This window comes from Chenopodium quinoa, unplaced genomic scaffold (genome assembly GCF_001683475.1).
Source record: "Chenopodium quinoa cultivar QQ74 unplaced genomic scaffold, ASM168347v1, whole genome shotgun sequence".
Taxonomy (NCBI): Eukaryota; Viridiplantae; Streptophyta; class Magnoliopsida; order Caryophyllales; family Amaranthaceae; genus Chenopodium; species Chenopodium quinoa.
The window spans coordinates 1,753,047-1,772,417 of NW_018742907.1; the positions used below are offsets into that span (position 1 = coordinate 1,753,047).

The 19,371-nt window shown below is 32.3% G+C and overlaps 3 protein-coding genes and 2 non-coding genes across 6 annotated transcripts; 3 read left to right on the forward strand and 2 right to left on the reverse strand.

The window, feature by feature from the left end:
• The first annotated feature begins 290 nt into the window (after nucleotides 1-290).
• LOC110727605 (plant UBX domain-containing protein 10-like) lies at nucleotides 291-3,243 on the forward strand. The gene is made up of 4 exons (XM_021907186.1): nucleotides 291-1,237; nucleotides 1,939-2,112; nucleotides 2,250-2,417; nucleotides 2,941-3,243. Exons 1-4 carry the CDS (start codon nucleotides 629-631, stop codon nucleotides 3,166-3,168), a joined length of 1,179 nt encoding a protein of 392 aa, XP_021762878.1. The 5' UTR covers nucleotides 291-628; the 3' UTR covers nucleotides 3,169-3,243.
• A 120-nt stretch (nucleotides 3,244-3,363) lies between these two features.
• Nucleotides 3,364-3,436, reverse strand: TRNAR-UCU. The gene has a single exon. It is a non-coding gene; the product is annotated as a tRNA-Arg (tRNA).
• Nucleotides 3,437-4,055: 619 nt separating this feature from the next.
• On the reverse strand, nucleotides 4,056-4,128 carry TRNAR-UCU. The gene has a single exon. It is a non-coding gene; the product is annotated as a tRNA-Arg (tRNA).
• Nucleotides 4,129-10,591: 6,463 nt separating this feature from the next.
• On the forward strand, nucleotides 10,592-16,184 carry LOC110727606 (phosphatidylinositol transfer protein CSR1-like). Of its 2 annotated transcripts, none has more exons than XM_021907187.1 (7): nucleotides 10,592-10,931; nucleotides 11,858-12,010; nucleotides 12,503-12,649; nucleotides 13,105-13,251; nucleotides 13,740-13,862; nucleotides 14,492-14,581; nucleotides 14,718-16,175. In XM_021907187.1, the coding sequence occupies exons 1-7, from the start codon at nucleotides 10,791-10,793 to the stop codon at nucleotides 14,733-14,735; spliced, it is 819 nt and encodes a 272-aa protein (XP_021762879.1). In that variant the 5' UTR covers nucleotides 10,592-10,790; the 3' UTR covers nucleotides 14,736-16,175. The 2 variants fall into 2 exon arrangements, with proteins under 2 accessions (XP_021762879.1, XP_021762880.1); XM_021907188.1 differs by having other exon boundaries at nucleotides 10,785-10,926; nucleotides 14,718-16,184.
• Nucleotides 16,185-16,622: 438 nt separating this feature from the next.
• LOC110727609 (heme-binding protein 2-like) lies at nucleotides 16,623-19,332 on the forward strand. Its single transcript, XM_021907189.1, has 2 exons — nucleotides 16,623-17,063; nucleotides 18,732-19,332. The coding sequence occupies exons 1-2, from the start codon at nucleotides 16,858-16,860 to the stop codon at nucleotides 19,183-19,185; spliced, it is 660 nt and encodes a 219-aa protein (XP_021762881.1). The 5' UTR covers nucleotides 16,623-16,857; the 3' UTR covers nucleotides 19,186-19,332.
• Nucleotides 19,333-19,371: the final 39 nt, after the last annotated feature.

Consider the following 19,371-nt stretch of genomic DNA (forward strand, 5'->3'; position numbering starts at 1 on the left):
TCTCGCATTTTTTGTTCCTTGCACAGCAACAGTAACACACAAGTAACCTTTTTCCATCATGGTAACAACTAACAAGCTTGTGAATATTGCGGTACTCGAGTAAACAGTACAAGAGACTTCAAACTTTAAATTCTTTTCTTTTGCAGAAAAACTGAGGCTAATTTTGGCTATGAAGTTATGTCATAAAACTTCTAATCTTAGCATAACATACTTGGGAATAGCGAAGAAAGGGACTAGCAAATGAATCAAGATTAAAATAAAAATCCCATTAAACTTTGTGCAATGTTCACACTAATCTTCTAATGAAACTAGTTCTGAAAGTTGATAACTAAATTTTATTTACCCCACTCCTAAGATGCTACCAAAAGTTAAAGCAAAATCTTGTGAAAACTCATTTTGGGATGGAAAATCAGCAGCACAAATTTTGGAATTTTTACCTTATCTTGTTTAGCTGTAAACAAACTTGAATGAAGGAATCCAAAGTTGATTTTGACATAAAAACATTAGAACAACAAACAGTTCATCTCTTTTTTCTTTTTTCCTGATGATTTATCATACCCAGAAATTTTGTCCTTGGGAACTAATTACATTTCTACTATACCAACTCTAAGATCCTGAAAATCGAACAATGTCGTCTTCTAATTCGAGAGAAAATTCAAGAACAAGATCAGGAGACTTTCCCAACTATAGTAGGATAGTAAGAAGGATGATAAATCTGCCAAGAAATATTTTGGGAGGGTTTTCAAGGGCAATGGGACATGGTATTGATGTAATGGCTAGAGAAAGAAGAAACCAAGTTTTCCTTCCTGCACCGCCTCCGCCACCATTTCAACCACCTCCTCAATTCCCATCATATCCACCCCAGTACGACCCTGGCACCGCGTTGATAAATGATGAATGGGCATTTTTGAATAGTTTTGAGCAGAATTATGGAGTTACACATCCATTTTTTTATGCTTGTAGTTTCATTCAAGCATTAAAGATTGCCCAAGATGAGAAAAAATTTATGTTCTTGTATTTACATTCTCCTGATCATCCTTTTACAGCAGAGTTCTGCGGTCAGACTTTGTGTTCAGAGATTATAGTTCAGTTTCTTGATGCTAATTTTGTTAGTTGGGGTGCCATTGCTGATAGAGATGAGGGTTTGCAGATGAGTGGGATTTTAAGGCCTGCTAGCTTTCCATTTTCTGCTGTTATTGCTCCTGCTTCTGGTGATAGTATTTCTGTGCTGCAACAGGTTAGAGTTTATACAGTCTTGTTAAATTCAATTTAATTTCTTGGTCCCCCTTTCCCAAAACTTTATTAAAAAAAAAATAATCATAGAAGAATTGGGTGGAGGATGTTGCACATGCCCACCATTTTTTTAACCTATGATCTGTAAATTAAATTATCTTTCATCTTGAGAGTGAAGATATGAAAATAGGCAGGGTGCTATAATTATTGGTGAAGTACTGTTGTTTGAAACTTTGAATAATACTTGTATTGAATTCTTTTTTATTATCCCCATTGGTGATATTAAATCCAATAGTATTAATGTTAATGAGTATATTTGCTGGAATTTATGGGTAGATGTTCTTGATCCATATTTTACCTAGAGGTGAGCAAAAAATCCGGGTATCTGGTTTTGGAAGTAGAACCACCTAGGCTCCTTGCTGTTGATGTTTGATTGATATTGTATGAACTTTAATTGCATTAAAAGAAGTCTTTAATTTGTGGGAAATTTTCATTCCTTAATGTCCTTGGTAAATCTGTTACTGACAATATTAATTGCTAAAGATTTGGTAAATTCTTTATGCTAGCCATACTAGCTTGATTCAACAAACAAATCACTGCAATTAAGCATTTGAGAGGATTGTAGTCCTTGTTTTTAAGATAAGGTATGAACTAAGTAAATTATTAATCCCCTTTTCATTTGTTTCATGTTAACAAAATGTTCAGATTGAAGGACCAGTTTCCCCAGCAGAACTACTAGAAATATTACAGAGGACTTTGGAGGAACAAGGAGTTGCCTTAAGCAATGCAAGAGCTATAGAGGAAGACAGGAGAATTGCGGATTGTCGGTTAAGAGAAGAACAAGATGCTGCATATTTTGCAGCTCTCAAATTAGACCAGGTTTTTATTCTTTTCACATTCCCAAGAATACAATTCCTTGATGAATGGTGATCAAATTTTCAAATTCAAAAGCTAACAAAAAAATACATATTCAATATTGATTATTCTTCTTTCTTTTTTTAAAAAAAAAAAAATAGGAGAGGGAGAAGCTGAAGAATATACCTGCAGAAAATAAAGTTCAGAAACCAGAAACAACAATACAAGCATCTAACATACGGAACAAGGCTAGTCATGTCAAAGAATCAGCTGCAGCAAATAAAGGAAATCTGCACAAGAATAGTACCAGTAAAGCAAATAATACTCAGGTAATTTGTTTCTTTTTTATCATCTCTTTTGGTACAAATGACTATTTATATCAGTAAAGCAGTAATTTTCTTATCAGAGATTTTTTGGAACTGTAATTAGTATCATGCTTTGCAATTATACGGAAAAGTCTAGTATCAGCATTGTTAAACCGAAGTGTAGTTTTTAATATCTCACGATAAGGTAGTGCGAGGCAGTTTCATCTAAGACTCTTAGGAGATCTTTTCTGTTAAGTGTCTTGACAGTAGTTCAAGAGAAATCGCCGTGTTCCCAGACCGATTTATTCATTAGTTCTGTTTGGTGTTTACCAATTAGTACTAGAGTACTTCATCAGTAAATTATTGCTGTTTTTACTTTTTTAAAAACTTGACTATAATTGACTAATTGTGCAAGTACTTTTGAGTACAAATACTGATATATGAAAGTTGTAGACATTTAACATCACTTAACATTATGTTTATAAATTCTGGAATACAAACATTAGTTTCACATGTTAAGTTAGTCTAATGTCCTTGGTTTTTGTAGATATTAATAAGATTTCCGAATGGTGAACGAAGAGAGCACAGTTTTGCAGCAACAGACAAGGTGCAAGCAATTTACTACTACATAGATTCACTGGGTTTGCCCGAAATCGAAAATTACAGATTAATATCAAGCTTCCCAAGAAAAGTTTATGGTGCTGATCAGTTGGGCATGACTTTAAAGGATGCTGGCCTTCATCCAAGAGCTAGCTTGTTGTTAGACCTTCTTTAGTTTATACTTTCATAATCATATTATAACATTTGTATGGAAGTTAAAAATCTATTTTTATGGACTATTTACTTGCAATTTGTCTTGATACATTACTCCCTGGTGTTTTATACACTTGCATAGAGTTATTTTAATATACTGTTTTATCTTCTTTTTTTTTTTTGACAAAAAAAAAATTAAAATAAAATAAAATGATAACACGCTCGGTGGGACTCGAACCCACAATCCTTTGATTAGAAGTCAAATGCCTTATCCATTAGGCCACGAGCGCTCAATATTGATTGGAAAGCTCTCTAATATTATAATTATTTTACTACTTCTTAAATTTGACAACCCTGTAACAAAATTGAACATTATTATTATTGTTATTAAGAATACGAAGTAATCCATATTTACTTAATTTTTGTAGAAATTTTTTATAATATTCTTATCGTTTCATAAAATAAAACTATGTTGCGAACTAAATTGATCTCCAATGTCATTATTTCAAAATAAATAAAGTGAATTTCGAGTATTTTTAGAATACGGAGTACTTGTATACGATTTAAGAAATAGGAAGATATAGAATAGAAGATATAATATGTGGATAATGCTTTTTTAAGCTATATTTTATTTTTAAAAATTGATATGTTCAATTTCACCGCTCCGTATTTCTTATGTTTTGTATTTTATATATTTTGTAGTTCATATCTAACATCTAAATTTGGAGTGTAATATAGAAAATTATAGAAAACTTACAAAACACAATGGTGTCCCATTAAAAAATCAACTAATTTAATTTGAAAAGAAAACAATTTTTTTGAATGCAAACAAATTAGAAGACCAAAAGAATAAATTAATTGGAAAAAAATAAAATTTTAAAAAAAAAGCAGATAACAAAAAAACTTATACACGCTCGGTGGGACTCGAACCCACAATCCTTTGATTAGAAGTCAAATGCCTTATCCATTAGGCCACGAGCGCTTACTTATCACACTAATGTTAATAAATTTATCTACTTTAATTGTACTTTTGTGCTTTGATACATTTAAATAGTTTGACTGTGATACCAGAGTCATTGATTTTATCAACTCTCTTATCCTTCTTTTTGAGGGGTATCAAAACTTTATATTGCTTTGACATAATTGGGAAATATTGATTTGTATATTTCATAATAAAGTATGAATAACTTAATACAGAGTAATTTGCTTCATTTGTTTCTACTACGTAATTAATATGCCACACTTTTATCTCGAATCATTCTAACACAATTTAATTTTTGTACATGACCTAAGATCAATCTATATATGAGATATTTCAATATGATCTTTCTCCCTTCTGTATTTCTTTTTTTTTCTTTTAAAAAAAAATCATACTTTTATAGGTTTTTTCTTTCTTTCTTGTAGATCTAAATCAATTATTTGTTCTTTGTATACCAATAGTTATATCATGTTCACCATGTTTTCTAGAAGATAGGTTGATATCAAACTATATATTACGTGTCTATAAAATATCCAATAATCCTTCTTGTTTCGATCTTGATCCTCCAATTATTCTAACAATACATAGCTCATAGTTGATGCTAAACCTCCTCTTATTGTCATGAAATCATGAAAGTACCACTCATTAAAGGCCTTGAGTTGGAAAAAAGGGGAACAAAATTTCTTAATATCTGCCAATGTCCAAATTCAGCTTGGTCTAAATTAACTTTTGTTGATTAATCCAAAAGACCGTGACCTAAATCATTGCAGAAATACCAATCAAAAATCTTTCATTTTTCATAATTCAATTTGATCCATCTAAACATCATGCATCTTCCCTTTAAAATCAAAAGACTTTATAAAAGCATGACCAAGAGATAATGGCTAAGCAATTATGGTGTTCATGACCGATTTTTTATTAACGAGTAAAAGATGGAAAAGAAAGAAAAAGGTTCTCATTAATTCTCAAGTGTCAAGTCAACAATCAATCCATGTAAATTTTAATTAAAAATTTGTAATAATAAGACTACAAGAAAATCTACTCAAAACAGAGGCGGAGCCATAAATGCTAACACTGAAAGTGGCCCAATGTAATTTTGTTTAATTGGGCCCTAAAATCATTTTTTTGAGGAATTTTTTTTTACTAAATTATAACTTTAATGATAAAATTGAAGAATAGATTATTGTTTAACAAGTTTTCTCTTTACTTTGTATAAGTGAATTTTAAAACCAGGGCCCTTTTATAATAGTTTCACTTAAGGGCCCTGTGCGATCGACCATCTTACACATGCTCAGAATCACTCCTGACTCAAAGTACTTTCTTTCAAGACTATAACCTAATATATACCGTATAAGAGAATAAGTATAACCAACAAAATTAGTTATCTTGCGTGCACAAACTTCTGCATTTTCTTCTAAATTTTACTCGTGAATTAGAGTATTAAACTTTATGTACTAAAAGTGATAATCTGTTCATTGTTAGTACATATTTCAATAATACTTTTAACTCTGAAAGTACTACTTATTTTTGTAGTGGTAGCAACGAGCAAGACTATAACTTTCTTTAAAGCCTTGGATAGTAATCAAATGTTGCTTAAAAGATTAATAATTGAGCACATATATTTACAACACACTTGTTTTGCCGTCACATTTTGTGCTTCTTGTAAAATTAGGTTAACAAGTGTATTGGTTACAAATTACAATGAGTTGTGTCTTGAAGAGCAATCAATTCGTCTTTGTAAATTAGGATAACAAGTGTATTGGTTACATATAGCTTATACTAGAAAAACAAAATTAGGGCGAAAAGTGAAGATTCTAGGGTAGTAATTAGTAAACTATGTTTAGTATTAATGGAGTAGTCTATAACCGACTAGAGCCCTAGATATATCGCTAAACATTGTACAAATACATTTCAATTAAGCTTATACTTTCTTAGTTCTTGAATTGATTTACTCATATGCAAATTCCATATATGCTGCAACATTTTTCTAGCTGCACACAATCTTTCTCCATCCCTTATTACATTGTTCCTCTTTTTACTTTTTGTCTTCTTATTCACATGAATTTTTAATATTGTACATTTTCTATATGTTGCAATAATTTTCAGAAAACACAAAGGTAATAATAGAAATAAATTTATTTGATGAAACTTTTTGTGCTTAATGATCGCTATGTTGATCATGTTAGTGTCATGATCACTTCATAGTGATCATAACACATTAAGCAAAGCATAACATCAACTTTCCAAGAGTTGAATTTTCAGATAAAACTTTATTTATTCTTCTTAATAATTTTACCAGGCCACTCATATTTTTGAGTTGATGACTTTAAATGTGAAACCAATTTTAATAATTGAAAGAATTATTTTCAAATCATGTATCAATGCCTTCCATTGTGTAATCCATAATGTATTCTAATATTATCTCCAAATTAAATTTGCTCAAGTTAGAACATGATCAATTAGAAACTATTAGAGTTACACCTAACATCAAAAGACCAAAAAATGTATAGTACAAAATAATGCAAATATAATAAGAAACTAAAAGTAAGATTTCAATATAATTGACTATCATTTACAATACTTTGGATTTCTTATGATTTTATATATTCTGTGATATTTAAAGTGAAATAAATCTTACTCTGTACAATGAAAACTCAATGACTTTATACTTCATGTTAAATTTTTCATAAGCAAAGATTTGTTAATAAGTTTAACTAGGTTAGGTCCCGTGCCATGCACGGTTATTATCATTATTTATTATCGATTTAGGGTTATATTTGATTGATAGAATATAATATATAAATTGTCTGCATTTATATATCATGGACAAAAATAAAGTATTTGACATAATAATGAAACATGGAATATCATGCTTAATTGACATTCTAATGTTTCAACCATATATAAGAAAATCTATATCTATGTTAGCTAAATATAGAAAGATAAAGACTAAAATTTATTATAGGAATAAAAAATTAAATAAATAAAATAAAATAAAATCCTAAAAAAACCATAGAAAGAAGAATTATAAAAAGGGAGAGGATGTGAGTTTTAACGTAAAAAAATCGATACCTATACACTTATCAGTGATCATATATTGTAATGTTATTCTTATATGTGGCTAGTCACTGCGTGTGGCCAGCCTCATGGAAGTTACTTCGGTAGTGTTATAGCGGTTACTTAGTCAGTGTTACAAGGGTTACTTCGTCAGTGTTATAGGAGTTACCCGGTTAAGTTTAAAGGAGTTACTCGGTCAATATTATAGGGGTTACTTTGTTTTTTTTTTGCAAGCGGTCACACGGTGTGGCCAACTGCACACAAGTCGGACTGCTTGTTTTTATTATTCATTAACTTTTGTTTATCTCAATTGTATCCTTGAAGCAGATATTATGTTTGCCACACATAAACTTATAGTATAATTTTTAAAAATATTTTACAGAGATTATATTTTGTGATTATATTTTCCATATTAGTTAATTGAATGTCAATACAAAAATAAATAAATAAATAAATAAATAAAAAATAAAAAAAAAAGGTAAATATCATTGATCATTTAAATAGTAATTAAATTTTACAAATAATTTCTCTTTTTTTTATTTTTTTAAAAGAAATACTAAGAAAACACCAGAAACTGACATGTGTTGTAACATCCCCAAATCTCTCTGTACGGAAATACCAGTATAATACGTATAACTATATCATAAAGATAGACTTAGGCATATTACCGCCGCATGATTACGTAAGGCTACCAAAACTACTAACCAAAACCAATACTTTGCAGCGGAAACTCAATCTCTTTCTTTATTAATAATAGCTATAAATAGAAACCATTGTCATGAGTACTCATAAATAAACAAAGACCAACATTCTTAATTCTAGGTGTAGAACATCCCGGGACTCCCATATGCTTTAATATTGACTCCACCTAAAAATAGTCAACACTGCTTACCATTAAGGTAAACAGGGCGAACCAAAATAAATAGGAAATACAGATTAAATATGCTAAATACGATAAGTGTAAGATAAGTAAACTCAATTTATTTGCAAACATGCTTTAAAAACCAATTCCAATGTTAATCCAACAATTTCAAACTCAAAATTCCAAAACCAATTCCAATAATGTAATTCCAAAACTCATGATTTAAAACCAATTCCAATAATTCAATAATTCGATAAAACGATTTATAAAACCAATTCCTCTTTTCAAAAACCAAATTCCTCTTTTGAAAACCAATTACTTTTTTGAAAACCAATTCCTCACCCAAGTGTGCACACCCCCCAAGCTAGTCTCCTACTATTTCAAGGCTATTTTTAAGGAAAGACTCGGTCATACATAATCCAAAGTCTTATTTACCAATTCCGCATAGTGGGATTACTAACATATATGCTTGTAAAGCTTTAATAATAATAATTCAATAAATCCTTTTCCAATTTCAAAATTCCAACATAATTCAAAACTCCTTTTATTTGCTTTCAAATCAAACCTTTTTTAAACATGATAAACAATTTTATTCAAAACATGATATAAAATCAATCCTCCAATTTATTTATAAAAACCATTTTTTTTTTAAACATGCTTTTATTTCATAAATCATAATTCAATTCAATTTAATTCAATCATCATAAAAATCATGTAAAACATGCTTATTCAATCCAATCAATTTCAAAGGTATCTAGCCACCTAAACGTACCTTTGATCCTTGCTTAGCACGCACAAAAGAACTTCAAGAACTTTGATTGAACACACCTTACAAATATATATAACCTTAATTAATATAAGGTTAACAAGTAATCACAACAATTAAATTGAAAACCCCCAACTATATGTACATGAACCTTTTAAATATTTTCATAAACTTGAATAAAAATCTGATTTTATTTAATCAAAACTACTCATAATAATTTTTATAAATCCCCCATAATAATAATAATTAATTAATTAAGAGAAGAGAAAAAGAAGAAGTAGAAAACCAAGGAAAAAGAAGAAGAAAGGTGGCGCAAGGGGGCGGCAGCTGCGGCTTCTGGCGGCTGGTGGAAGCCAGAGGTGGTGGTCGTGGCAGGTGGCAACCGGAGGTGGTGGTCGTGGCAGGTGGCAACCGGAGGTGGTGGTTGGCGCAAGAACAAGGGAGAAATAGAGAAGAGAAATTAAGAGAGAATTAGAGAATTTGGTGTGAGTGTTTAGCCATGAATCAAGGGGTATTTATAGGCTAGCTCATGCAAGAATTATGGTAGGAGAATGTAGGAAATATTATGGTAAATAGAATTAAAGAAATTACTTGGAGAAGAGAGTTTAAGAATTATGGAAAGTTTAATGTTAAGGTGGCTAAGAATAATAAAAATAAGCAAAGTATGTTGTCATGAAAAATAATATGGCAAAAGGGGTTTGCTTGGGGAATAATCAAGGATGAATAAGGTAGGGAAATAAGTTGATCAAATATTTAGAAGGTGGGAAATAAAAATTAAGGAAATAAATAGATTAAGGGAGATAATTAAAAGTACAAATTACCAAAAAAAAATTCCCAAAAATCCAACCATGGTGGCCAAAATTTTTTAGCTTCCATAGCTCAAACTTTCGGACCACCTTAGTATAATTTAGGAAGTTATTTTTCTAAATTTAAGGAATTAAAAATAATTGTGTAAATAATATATTTTGTATAAAATAATTAATTAAAAAGAATATCAATTATTCACTAAATAAATTAACCAAGAAAATCATATTTTCCACACTATGAAAATCCGAAATCCTTAGCTAATCATTAGGAATTTTCGGACCTATTAATAATAAAGATATAATTTTTGCTTTAATTAAAATATCCGAAATATATATAAATAATTCGTTTTTAAAATAAAATAAATCCAAAAATAATAATTAGATTTTAAAATACTTTTGGCGCCAAAATCCAAATATTATTTTGGCTCCAAAATTCAAATAGTAAAATAAATTACTAAAATACCTTTTTTTGAAAATAAAATTTATTAATTAATTAGAAAATACGTTTTAAAAATACAGGATATTACATGTGTCATTGTTGGTGTGTTTTTTAGTACTCCCTTCATCCCAGAATACTTGACATAGTTCCCATTTTCGTCCGTCCTAAAATACTTGACACGTTGCTAAATATAGAATGGGACCACTAATAAAAAATATTTTTCTATAATCTCTTTAGAACCACAAACCCCAAAACCCAATTAAAAACTACATTTTTTCTCTCCTTACTACCCCACCTCCCCCATCTTTTGTTTTCTTAATATATAAAAATACAAAAGAGAATCCTTTATATAATAAACAAATATTTTAAGTGGACTCAGTCGTAGTTTTTTTAAATTATGTGTCCATCCCAACGTCCTAAGTACTCGGGACGAAGGGAGTATATAGTTGTTCATAGTAAAACAAGGGGAAAATGAGTACCTAACAAACAAACAAAATTGTACCAAAAAAAAAAGGCAACAACTCACCACCATTTATCAAGCAATAAGATGGGCCTCAAAAACCTGTGTTCCAAAATTTGCCGGATCGTCATTTCTGGAAAATTGAAACCCAAATTCAAGTCCAGAACCCAATTAACATTAATCGGATCATCGTATAATAGTTTTAAGAAAAAACAATTTTTGATACACCGAAAACTGGAAATTGAAAGAAAAACTTGCAATTGTTGCAGAAAAAAATGGCACTGAAAATAAATGCAAATTATCTTCTTACACCTTCAACTGTACCTCTTCGTTTCAACAAACCCACAAAATTTCGCCATTTTTGTGTAAAAAATTGCAACAGTAGTGGCACCTTTGATGCTGATAATTCTCGTAAGGTGCATAATTTTTTGTTATATTTGTTTTTTTCTTGTCAAGATTTGATCTTTTAGCTAATTAAGGTTTTCTGTAAATGATTTAATCTTTTGGGTATTGATTTATGTTGTTATTATGTGATTTTAAGTTCATTTTAGCTTTAATTTTGGTAGCAATTGATTTGGGTTCTTTTTTTTTTTTTTTTTTTTTAAATTTCTAGGTTTATAGGTTTAATAAATTTGCGGAAAGATTACAATTTGGTGATTTTTTTTGGAAGATTTAAAATTAAGTGAATGAGTTCTTGTTTATGATCCAATTGTGTAATAAAATTTAAGTGAATGAGTTCTTGTTAATGATCCAACCGTGTAATACCCTATATTTTGGGGATCACAATGAAATTGGGTTATGTCTCTCTTTCTAACAGAAGGACAAAAATAGGAAAACATGGAACAGAAAAATTGGTAACTGCCCGTGTAAGAAGGCGTGGTGAAGTGGATGTCAGCTAGTTTAGTTGGTTTAGTATGTTGGAGGTCATATCCTCGTAGGCTATACCTGAGAACCAAGAAGTTCATTGTATTGTTCTTTATGTCCCTGAATCAATGTCAACGCCCACCCTTAGCCAGGTGAAAAGCTTTGTTCAGTATTTTTGTTATAAGTGGCTTAACACTTTGGTAGGAGTCTTATTGGATTTGTCATAATTAATGGTTTGCTATTTGCAGACTAAGACCTCCCTTTTGATTGGTTCATGTTGAGAGCAAAATTCTTAATTATTTCAACCTTCAGGTTTGTCAATTTGAGAAAATGAATGGGAATGAACATTATTAGAAACAATAGTGGATCATAATTGACAAAGTCTAGTTGAAAGACTATTGTGTATCACAATGAGTGCAACATTAAATACTAATATCTAGGTTTTTTGTAATGATTTCGACTTGTGGAATACTTGCAGCTTGTTTTGGAAGTGAAGGAAAGGCTCAAAACTCAACATCACAAGCTCCCTGTAGGCAAGAATGGGCGAGATGATGAAAGCATGATCCTTTGGTTTCTCAAGGACCGCAAATTCGTTGTTGATGAAGCTGTGGAAAGGCTGAGTAAAGCTATTGTATGTATGACTAGTACTATTCTCAGTGTTCATAAAATTGATTAAGTAATAGGAACGACTAATATGGACATTCTGAGCTACAGTATATCAAGTACTGTTATACATTTAACCGTGTTAATCACTGTCTGATTACTCTGATATAGTTATGTATTGGTGATTCTTCCCCTGAGTTATCACTCAAACTCACATTCTCAATGTTATATTTTTGGTAATGTTATCAATTTCAGAATATGGTAAATGGACTTCACTGAAATTTCCACATAAAAATTCATTAAACGTGTACTAAGGCAGTGCTGTGAGCCACAGTGCACTTGTGCTCTGCTGCATAACTGTGTTTCTACTTTGTATCAAATAAAACTGTCTAACAATGATCTTTCGAAACATGGCTCCTGACTGCTCACATTTAAACATGAATCTCCCCATACTCTCAGTCCATCTTAACTTCAAACCTTTGGACTTTTGCCTGATGTTTTGATTTCTTATTTATCTAAGAAATGGCGTCAAGAGTTTGGAGTGGATAATCTGTCTGAAGACTCAATGAAAAGGGCAGCTCAAACAGGCAAAAGCTCTGTGCATGACTTCCTCGATGTGAATGGGAGACCCGTGCTTATAGTGCAGGCATCAAAACATTACCCAGGAGTAAGTACTTAAGTTCCACTGGCCAAAGCTTTAGCTGTTCATCAATTGTTTCTTAGCCTATATAGCTACAATACATCATTCGTTGTTTTTGGTTTGTTAAAGCCATTTCTGTAAGCAACTGAGCATATCATATAAAATTCTGGGTAATTTTAGTTAGTTGGGTTTAGTTTGAAGAGAATGTTGATTGCAGCAATAACATATGGCATTGGCCATTTGTCTATTAAAAGTGGCTAGCAGATTCATCAGCTTATAGACTGTAAGAAACTAAATGGTCTGGCAGACATGGTGCAGAAATTTCCAAGATTATGAATGACTACTATCAAGCTGAATTATGCTATAATGGCTGAAAGTAATATATTTCACCCTTCAAATTTAAAGTGACTTATCATGTTCCCTTGCCTTCGTTATTTCACACAGGCCCATCTGATGATGCATGCATAATGGGCTAATTACAGATGCAGGATGAGGATGAGAAGTTATGCGTGTTTCAGATTGAGAAAGCTCTGAGCAAGCTCCCAGAAGGCCAAGAACAGATACTTGGAATAATCGACCTCAGGGGCTTTGGTACTGCAAATGCAGATATGAATTTCTTGACATTTTTGGTAATCTACCTTTTACCTTCTACTGAGTCACAACCTATTTACAGTTTCTGTATTACACATTTACACACACTAGACTTGTGGTCTGCTCTTTTCACCCTGAAAAAAGGATTTCAGAAACTTTGTTTCATCAAGGTTCCAATAAGTTAAGATAAGAACATTACTCAGTTCAATTTACAGCCAAATAAAGTTAGATTAATTAATATAAGTTCCAATAATTTCAAATGAGCTCCGGTTTGTTTAGATAAGCAAATTTCAGGCGAAGATAAGTAAAGAACTATGTTTTAGTGGAGAGGCGACCGATGAGTCAATCTTTAAGTCCAACTTATCCTCTACCTTTTCTATTGTCGGTGTGATATTGGAAATCAAAAGATTACTAGAATTTACGGAGTATGATGCATATGAAACAACACCTCTGAAACAACTAAGTGGATGCCTTGGCAAAATCAAATGCAGATCTGGGAAGTTCTAACTTATATCCATTTATGCAGTTTGATGTCTTCTACTACTACTATCCAAAGAGATTGGGGCAGGTGCTCATGGTGGAAGCGCCTTTTGTTTTTAAACCTCTTTGGCAGCTGGCAAAGCCCCTCCTGAAACAGCATGCATCTCTGGTATTGTATATTTGTATTTGTTGCCTTTCATATGAATACCATTATATCAGCTTGTTCTTGTTCTATTTTACAACTCTTTCTGCAATATAGCACTTCTACTTGCTAGTTTTTTCCTACTGATTACTATTCTCTACATTTTTACTCACAATGAATCTGAAGAGGTGGCTGAGGATCAAGTGTAGTGAAATGTTGGAAAGAAAAGCACAATGGTGGCCGATGATAAAAAATAAAAATAAAAAATAAAAAATAAGAGGGAGGAAAATACACTTTGAATGCAAATTTTTATAGTATGGCATTGTAGTTTCTCCATTGCTTTCTTAAAATCCAAATTGTGTAAAACAAAGAGTTGAAGTCTTCTATGTATTGGGCTTGTTAAAAAAAAAAAAGAAAAAAAAATAAAAAAATAAAAAAAAACTCACTTATTAGTTATCCCACATAGATTTAAAAGAGTTAAACAATCTATATAACTAAGATGAAGCTTCAACTAGGCTTGTAGGTCACTCTTCTCTGAGGTGAGCTGGCTTATTGGAGCATTGAATTTTATAAATTAAAATGTACTCTGACAGTCTGACATAGGTCTTAGACTGCTACTTGATACTCCTCAATAATGCAGTGTTTTTGTATTGAAGGTGAGATTTTGCTCAGTAGAGACAGTCCGAGAAGAATATTTTACACCTGAAACCGTTCCTGCTATCTTTAGAGATGAGAAAACCACACAGGTGATTCAATAACTGAGATTAAAGCAACAAAAGTGCCAAGTTTTGTTCTCAAGCTCATAGTTTATTGGACCCTTTGTGTCCTAATTTCTAAGCCCTTGTTATGGTGATATTGACATCGAATACCCGTGAAATGCAGAATTGTCCACAAACATAGCCGTTCCAAAGTAGTCAGAATATTCGGTTGTAGGCCTTTGTGAACATTTTGGGTGATTTGAGAGCTTTTTCAATGGCATCTAGCCAGAACAGGTTTTGGAGCAACATTAATATTATCATGATAAGGAAGGTGAATTCAGTGTTTTACAGTAGGATTCTTTCGATGTATATGCATACCCACCAGGTTGCTAAAATATTTGAAGTCTATTGTAAATTAAGATATGTGATTAAATTTGAATACTTTTTTAACAAAGTTAGATGGTCAGTAATTCTGATCGGAACATCCAAAGCTCTGAAAAATGGAGATGGGGGGGAGAGGCGAGGCACCAGTGGCGTGGCTACCAGCAACACACTGCCCTGCAAACCTCTCACAACCTAAGGGGCCACCACAATGTTGGGGTTTTCGCATGATTAGGGGCAGTATTTGCGTATTTGTTTCGGGGTCTCAGTAATAATTGCCCTTCAAGGGGAGGAACACGGAAACAACCCCTTTGTTGAATTTGGTCCAGGGTTCCAACCCGGAATGTTTAGGGTTCAGGGTTACATGGGTTCATTCAAATCATGCTAACCCCAACCCCTCCACCTCCTTGAAGTTGGGTGTTTTAGTCTTCAGATTAGTTATAAAGGCTGTTCTTGGTTGTTATTTTCTCCATGTGGGAGAAGCCTAACCTTCTACACTATTAGTTCCCTGGTTAAAGTGTTTATTGTGGGTCAAAATTGATCCTACCAATGACTAACTTGTCTTTGAAATGCTCTTTTTGAAACTTGTCTTTGGTATATCAAATGCTTTAAGCTTTATGGAAAAACTAAAAATTTTAGTCAACTTGATCTAAACATCAATTGACCAAGCTTGAGCTACATATTACAATGTCGAATTTGGAGTTAACTTGATCATGACTATCCCCAAGTTGGTCAAGAAATTCAATACGAGTAATTAGTTTCCTTTCTTTTATGTCACTCGTGACTCCGTGAGGCCGTTACTATTTTGCACGACTAATTACCTATATTCTTGACGATTTGACTATAAGTCTTTGTTTGGTTGTATGGAAAATTGGGAAGTAATTTAGAGTAGGATGGTGGTTTTTATCACGTAATTTCAATTTTGAGTAATAGTTGTTTAATTGAGCATAAGAATTTTCACTTCTCGTGAGAAGTTCAACCTACCTAAAGAGACTTTGGTAAATTACTTCCTTTATTTTGTGGGAAGTATGACTTCAACTAACATGATTTTGTCAATTAAACAACTCCACCTTATTCGTGGAAGTGTGAACAACTCCAAAGGGCTATTCACTCTTTCTTTTACTCTATTCATGGTTCTCTTTTGCCTTCTCTCTCAATTATATTTCCCCTCCAATAGCTTTACTATTTACTTACAAAATATTGTTGAATTACTCACAAATGTAATTATACATACACTTTCTTGACCAATAGTGCGGATAGCTATACAAACTCAAATAATATTCACCCGTTTTATTATACTTGCTATACAGAGAAATAACACAAAATTTAAGAATGAAAGAGTACATGATCATTACATTTAAGGTTATTACCCTTTAATCCACAGAAAGAGAGTTCCCTTCCAATAAATTTTTTTTATTAAGACGTTAAAACAGCAAAATATTATTTGATTTCTACTCAAACACCTTCTAATTTAGGTTGCATGAAAATGGATACGGATGCATATACAAATCTAATATATAATTCATATAAACGTGGAAAACAACAATATACATAGTATTTGTAAAACATAATTACTCCGTATGAGAAAACACATCATATAGATTACTCCGTGTGTTTACATGTATAGTATGACAATATTGTGTATTTTCGATTATACAAGTATATAAACCTTTTATCATTTTTTTTGAAAGGTAAGAAAAGGAGGAAAAACGTTAGTAACTCTCCTTGCTAAGGCTAAGGGGAATTTCTAACGCATTAGATGAGATAATAGGGGTACAAAGACGAGGAAGTACAAACTACAAATAGTAAAATCCATGTTGTCATTGACGAGAAGACTACATTTGCGATCCAGTTTGCAGCTTTGTTTGGTTCTACATAACACGTGTATAGATATACGAAGTATTTAGCTGTATTTTCATTTTTAGACAGAAAAATCGAGAAGAATGGAGAAGAAGACATGGAAATTAATGGTGGCAATCTGTGTGACAGTGTACCTGGTACCATCGATCAACGCAATCGAATCGCCGCATTATTCTGTAATCCACTCTGAATCGGATTTTGAAATTAGGATTTATAAGAAATCTACTTGGATGTCTGCTCCCGTCAACCACCTCTCCTTTCATCAAGCTACCAAATTAGGTTTTCACCGGTAATTCTCTCTCCTTTGACTTGCTCTTACCTTAATTTGTTGACATTTTGAATGTTTTTAGCTTTTGAATTTGGATTATCATGAATTATGATAATGAATTGCAAGATAAAAGTATGTGAGATTCTTTTATGTTATATGCTCTGATTATATGACTTTGTAATTAAGGGTATTGGTGGAGGTAGTAGTACTTTTGATATGGTGGAGAAGGATTATGTAATGATCATTTTAAACTACACTTAAGTGCTTAACTGGCTGTGTCGTTATCGGTGTTGTTGAATGAAGAGGTTTACGCCCTTGATCCTGCTAGAGTTGTCACGTTTACGATAAGATAATAGTCATTGTGAATGCTTGAGTATCATTGTGTTGCTAGCTTTGTGAGCTGCACTTGGTATTGGAAACTTGCTTCATATGGATAATAGAGATAATTAGTTAGTGTAAAGCTTAACAATAGGCAAATGACCTTGAAAATTCCAAGGTTTGTTAATTGTTATTGCTGAAATATATTAGTTGATTATAGTTGCAGCCTGCAGGAAACCGAAGGGCTTTATTCATCTCCTGCAGGAAACCTGAACTTCGTGGATGATTCAAATGCTACTTTGTGGTTTCGTGCTCAGTGTATTTGTTCTGGTTTATACTGTTTATGATACACCAAAAAATCGGTGTTTAGGCGAACTAGTCTGTACTCCACCAGTTGGAATTTTCCACTAACTAACCTAACCTAACCTTCTGCTCTCGTCTTCATTAATTACCACTTGGACACTGTTTCAGAGGTTCAGTCTTAATGTGAGTTAAGAACTGAAGGGTATCTAATATCTATCAATAGGTTAGAGATCTTAGAATTCCATTTCATCACTAAAATAGAATGCAAATGCTGGTTGAAGCAGGGGCAGGTATAGTGTTAAAAAAGGGTAACCTAGTTTGTTCCCAAGAAAAAACCAAATTGTATAACTAAATTGTTACTTCTGAAAGGAAGATTGACTGTACCTATCTTTGATAAATGGAAATCCATCTTTGTATTGCAAGATTATTATTGAGAATAAACCAGTAGAAGGGGAAAAAAAGGGTTTTTGCTTTGTTTTATTTAAAACAACTTTAGAGTGCATACCTATCTGTAATTGCTGGATCTGTTGCAATTAGAAATATACTAGTAATGCCAAAAGCTTTTGAACAACTAGATAAGGAATGAAAGTTCAATTCAAATATAACTATGCCTTAGACAGATAGTTCAGAAAAAACAAAATCATAGTGAGCTTGTGTGATATTTACTTCAGTCGATTTCCCCTAAACATTTAAGGAAGTATTACAGTCATTGGCCAACACCCAGCAAAAACCTTAATCTCATACTCATATGGTGTTCTCACAAGGATCCTAGATTCTACCATTCTGTGAGTGATAGATAATCAATGTAATTAATCCAAACAGCTCGGTTCAAGCTCCAACCCTGTTTGTTCATTAGGTTATACAAGTATATAAATTAAAATTTTCACACTGAAGTCTTATTAAGTTGTGCTTCATCAACTTGAACTGTTGAGTATAATGTGACAAAATCATTTTCTGCAAGTTATGAGGTTGCCTAATCTCTGGCTAACAATAGATGTGCTCTGCTGACTTTTGACGATTTTAAAGGCTTCTAAGTTCTAATAGTTGTATATTTTCATAACTTTTCAGGCTGTTTCAATACATCCAAGGCGCCAATCTGAACTTCTCTAGAATCCCCATGACAAAACCTGTGTTGACTAGCATTGTCCCTGGAGCAGGACCACTTCATTCATCATCATATGTTGTTCGCTTCTACTTACCTGTTAAGTTTCAAGCCACCCCACCACTTCCACTTCCTGAGCTCAACCTGAAGCCAGTCTCATGGCCAAGTCACTGTGTTGCAGTGAGGAAGTTTTCAGGGTTTGCAGGTGACAGTAATGTCGTAACTGAGGCTGAGAAACTGGCTACCATTTTGGGAAGATCACAATGGGCCAACTTAACCTCATCTGACAATAAAATTGCTTACTCAATTGCTCAGTATAATTCTCCTTTCCGAATATTCAATCGTGTTAATGAAGTATGGGTCAATGTTGAAGGATCTGAATCTGATAACTGCATGTCAAGTGGAATGGCTACATACTGAATAACCCACTTCAAGTTTAGCTCTGCAAATATTTAATGTTTTCTGCATTATCCATGTATATAATATACAAATGAGTATTGTATAAAAGAAGGCTGAAGCCATGTTGTTGTACATTTTTATCAAATTCTCGTTTTATACTTCGCATTACATTCTTCTTGTATGTTTGTCAAGTTTTCATGCCCTCGA

Bases quoted from the DNA above. Each gene is read 5' to 3' on its own strand.
- LOC110727609 (XM_021907189.1), top strand. From the start codon at position 16,858: ATGGAGAAGAAGACATGGAAATTAATGGTGGCAATCTGTGTGACAGTG. The intron at 17,064-18,731 runs GTAATTCTCTCT...ATAACTTTTCAG, and splicing joins ACCAAATTAGGTTTTCACCG to GCTGTTTCAATACATCCAAG.
- LOC110727605 (XM_021907186.1), top strand. From the start codon at position 629: ATGTCGTCTTCTAATTCGAGAGAAAATTCAAGAACAAGATCAGGAGAC. The intron at 1,238-1,938 runs GTTAGAGTTTAT...CAAAATGTTCAG, and splicing joins GTATTTCTGTGCTGCAACAG to ATTGAAGGACCAGTTTCCCC. The intron at 2,418-2,940 runs GTAATTTGTTTC...TGGTTTTTGTAG, and splicing joins GTAAAGCAAATAATACTCAG to ATATTAATAAGATTTCCGAA.
- LOC110727606 (XM_021907187.1), top strand. From the start codon at position 10,791: ATGGCACTGAAAATAAATGCAAATTATCTTCTTACACCTTCAACTGTA. The intron at 12,011-12,502 runs GTATGTATGACT...TATTTATCTAAG, and splicing joins AAAGGCTGAGTAAAGCTATT to AAATGGCGTCAAGAGTTTGG. The intron at 13,863-14,491 runs GTATTGTATATT...TTTGTATTGAAG, and splicing joins TGAAACAGCATGCATCTCTG to GTGAGATTTTGCTCAGTAGA.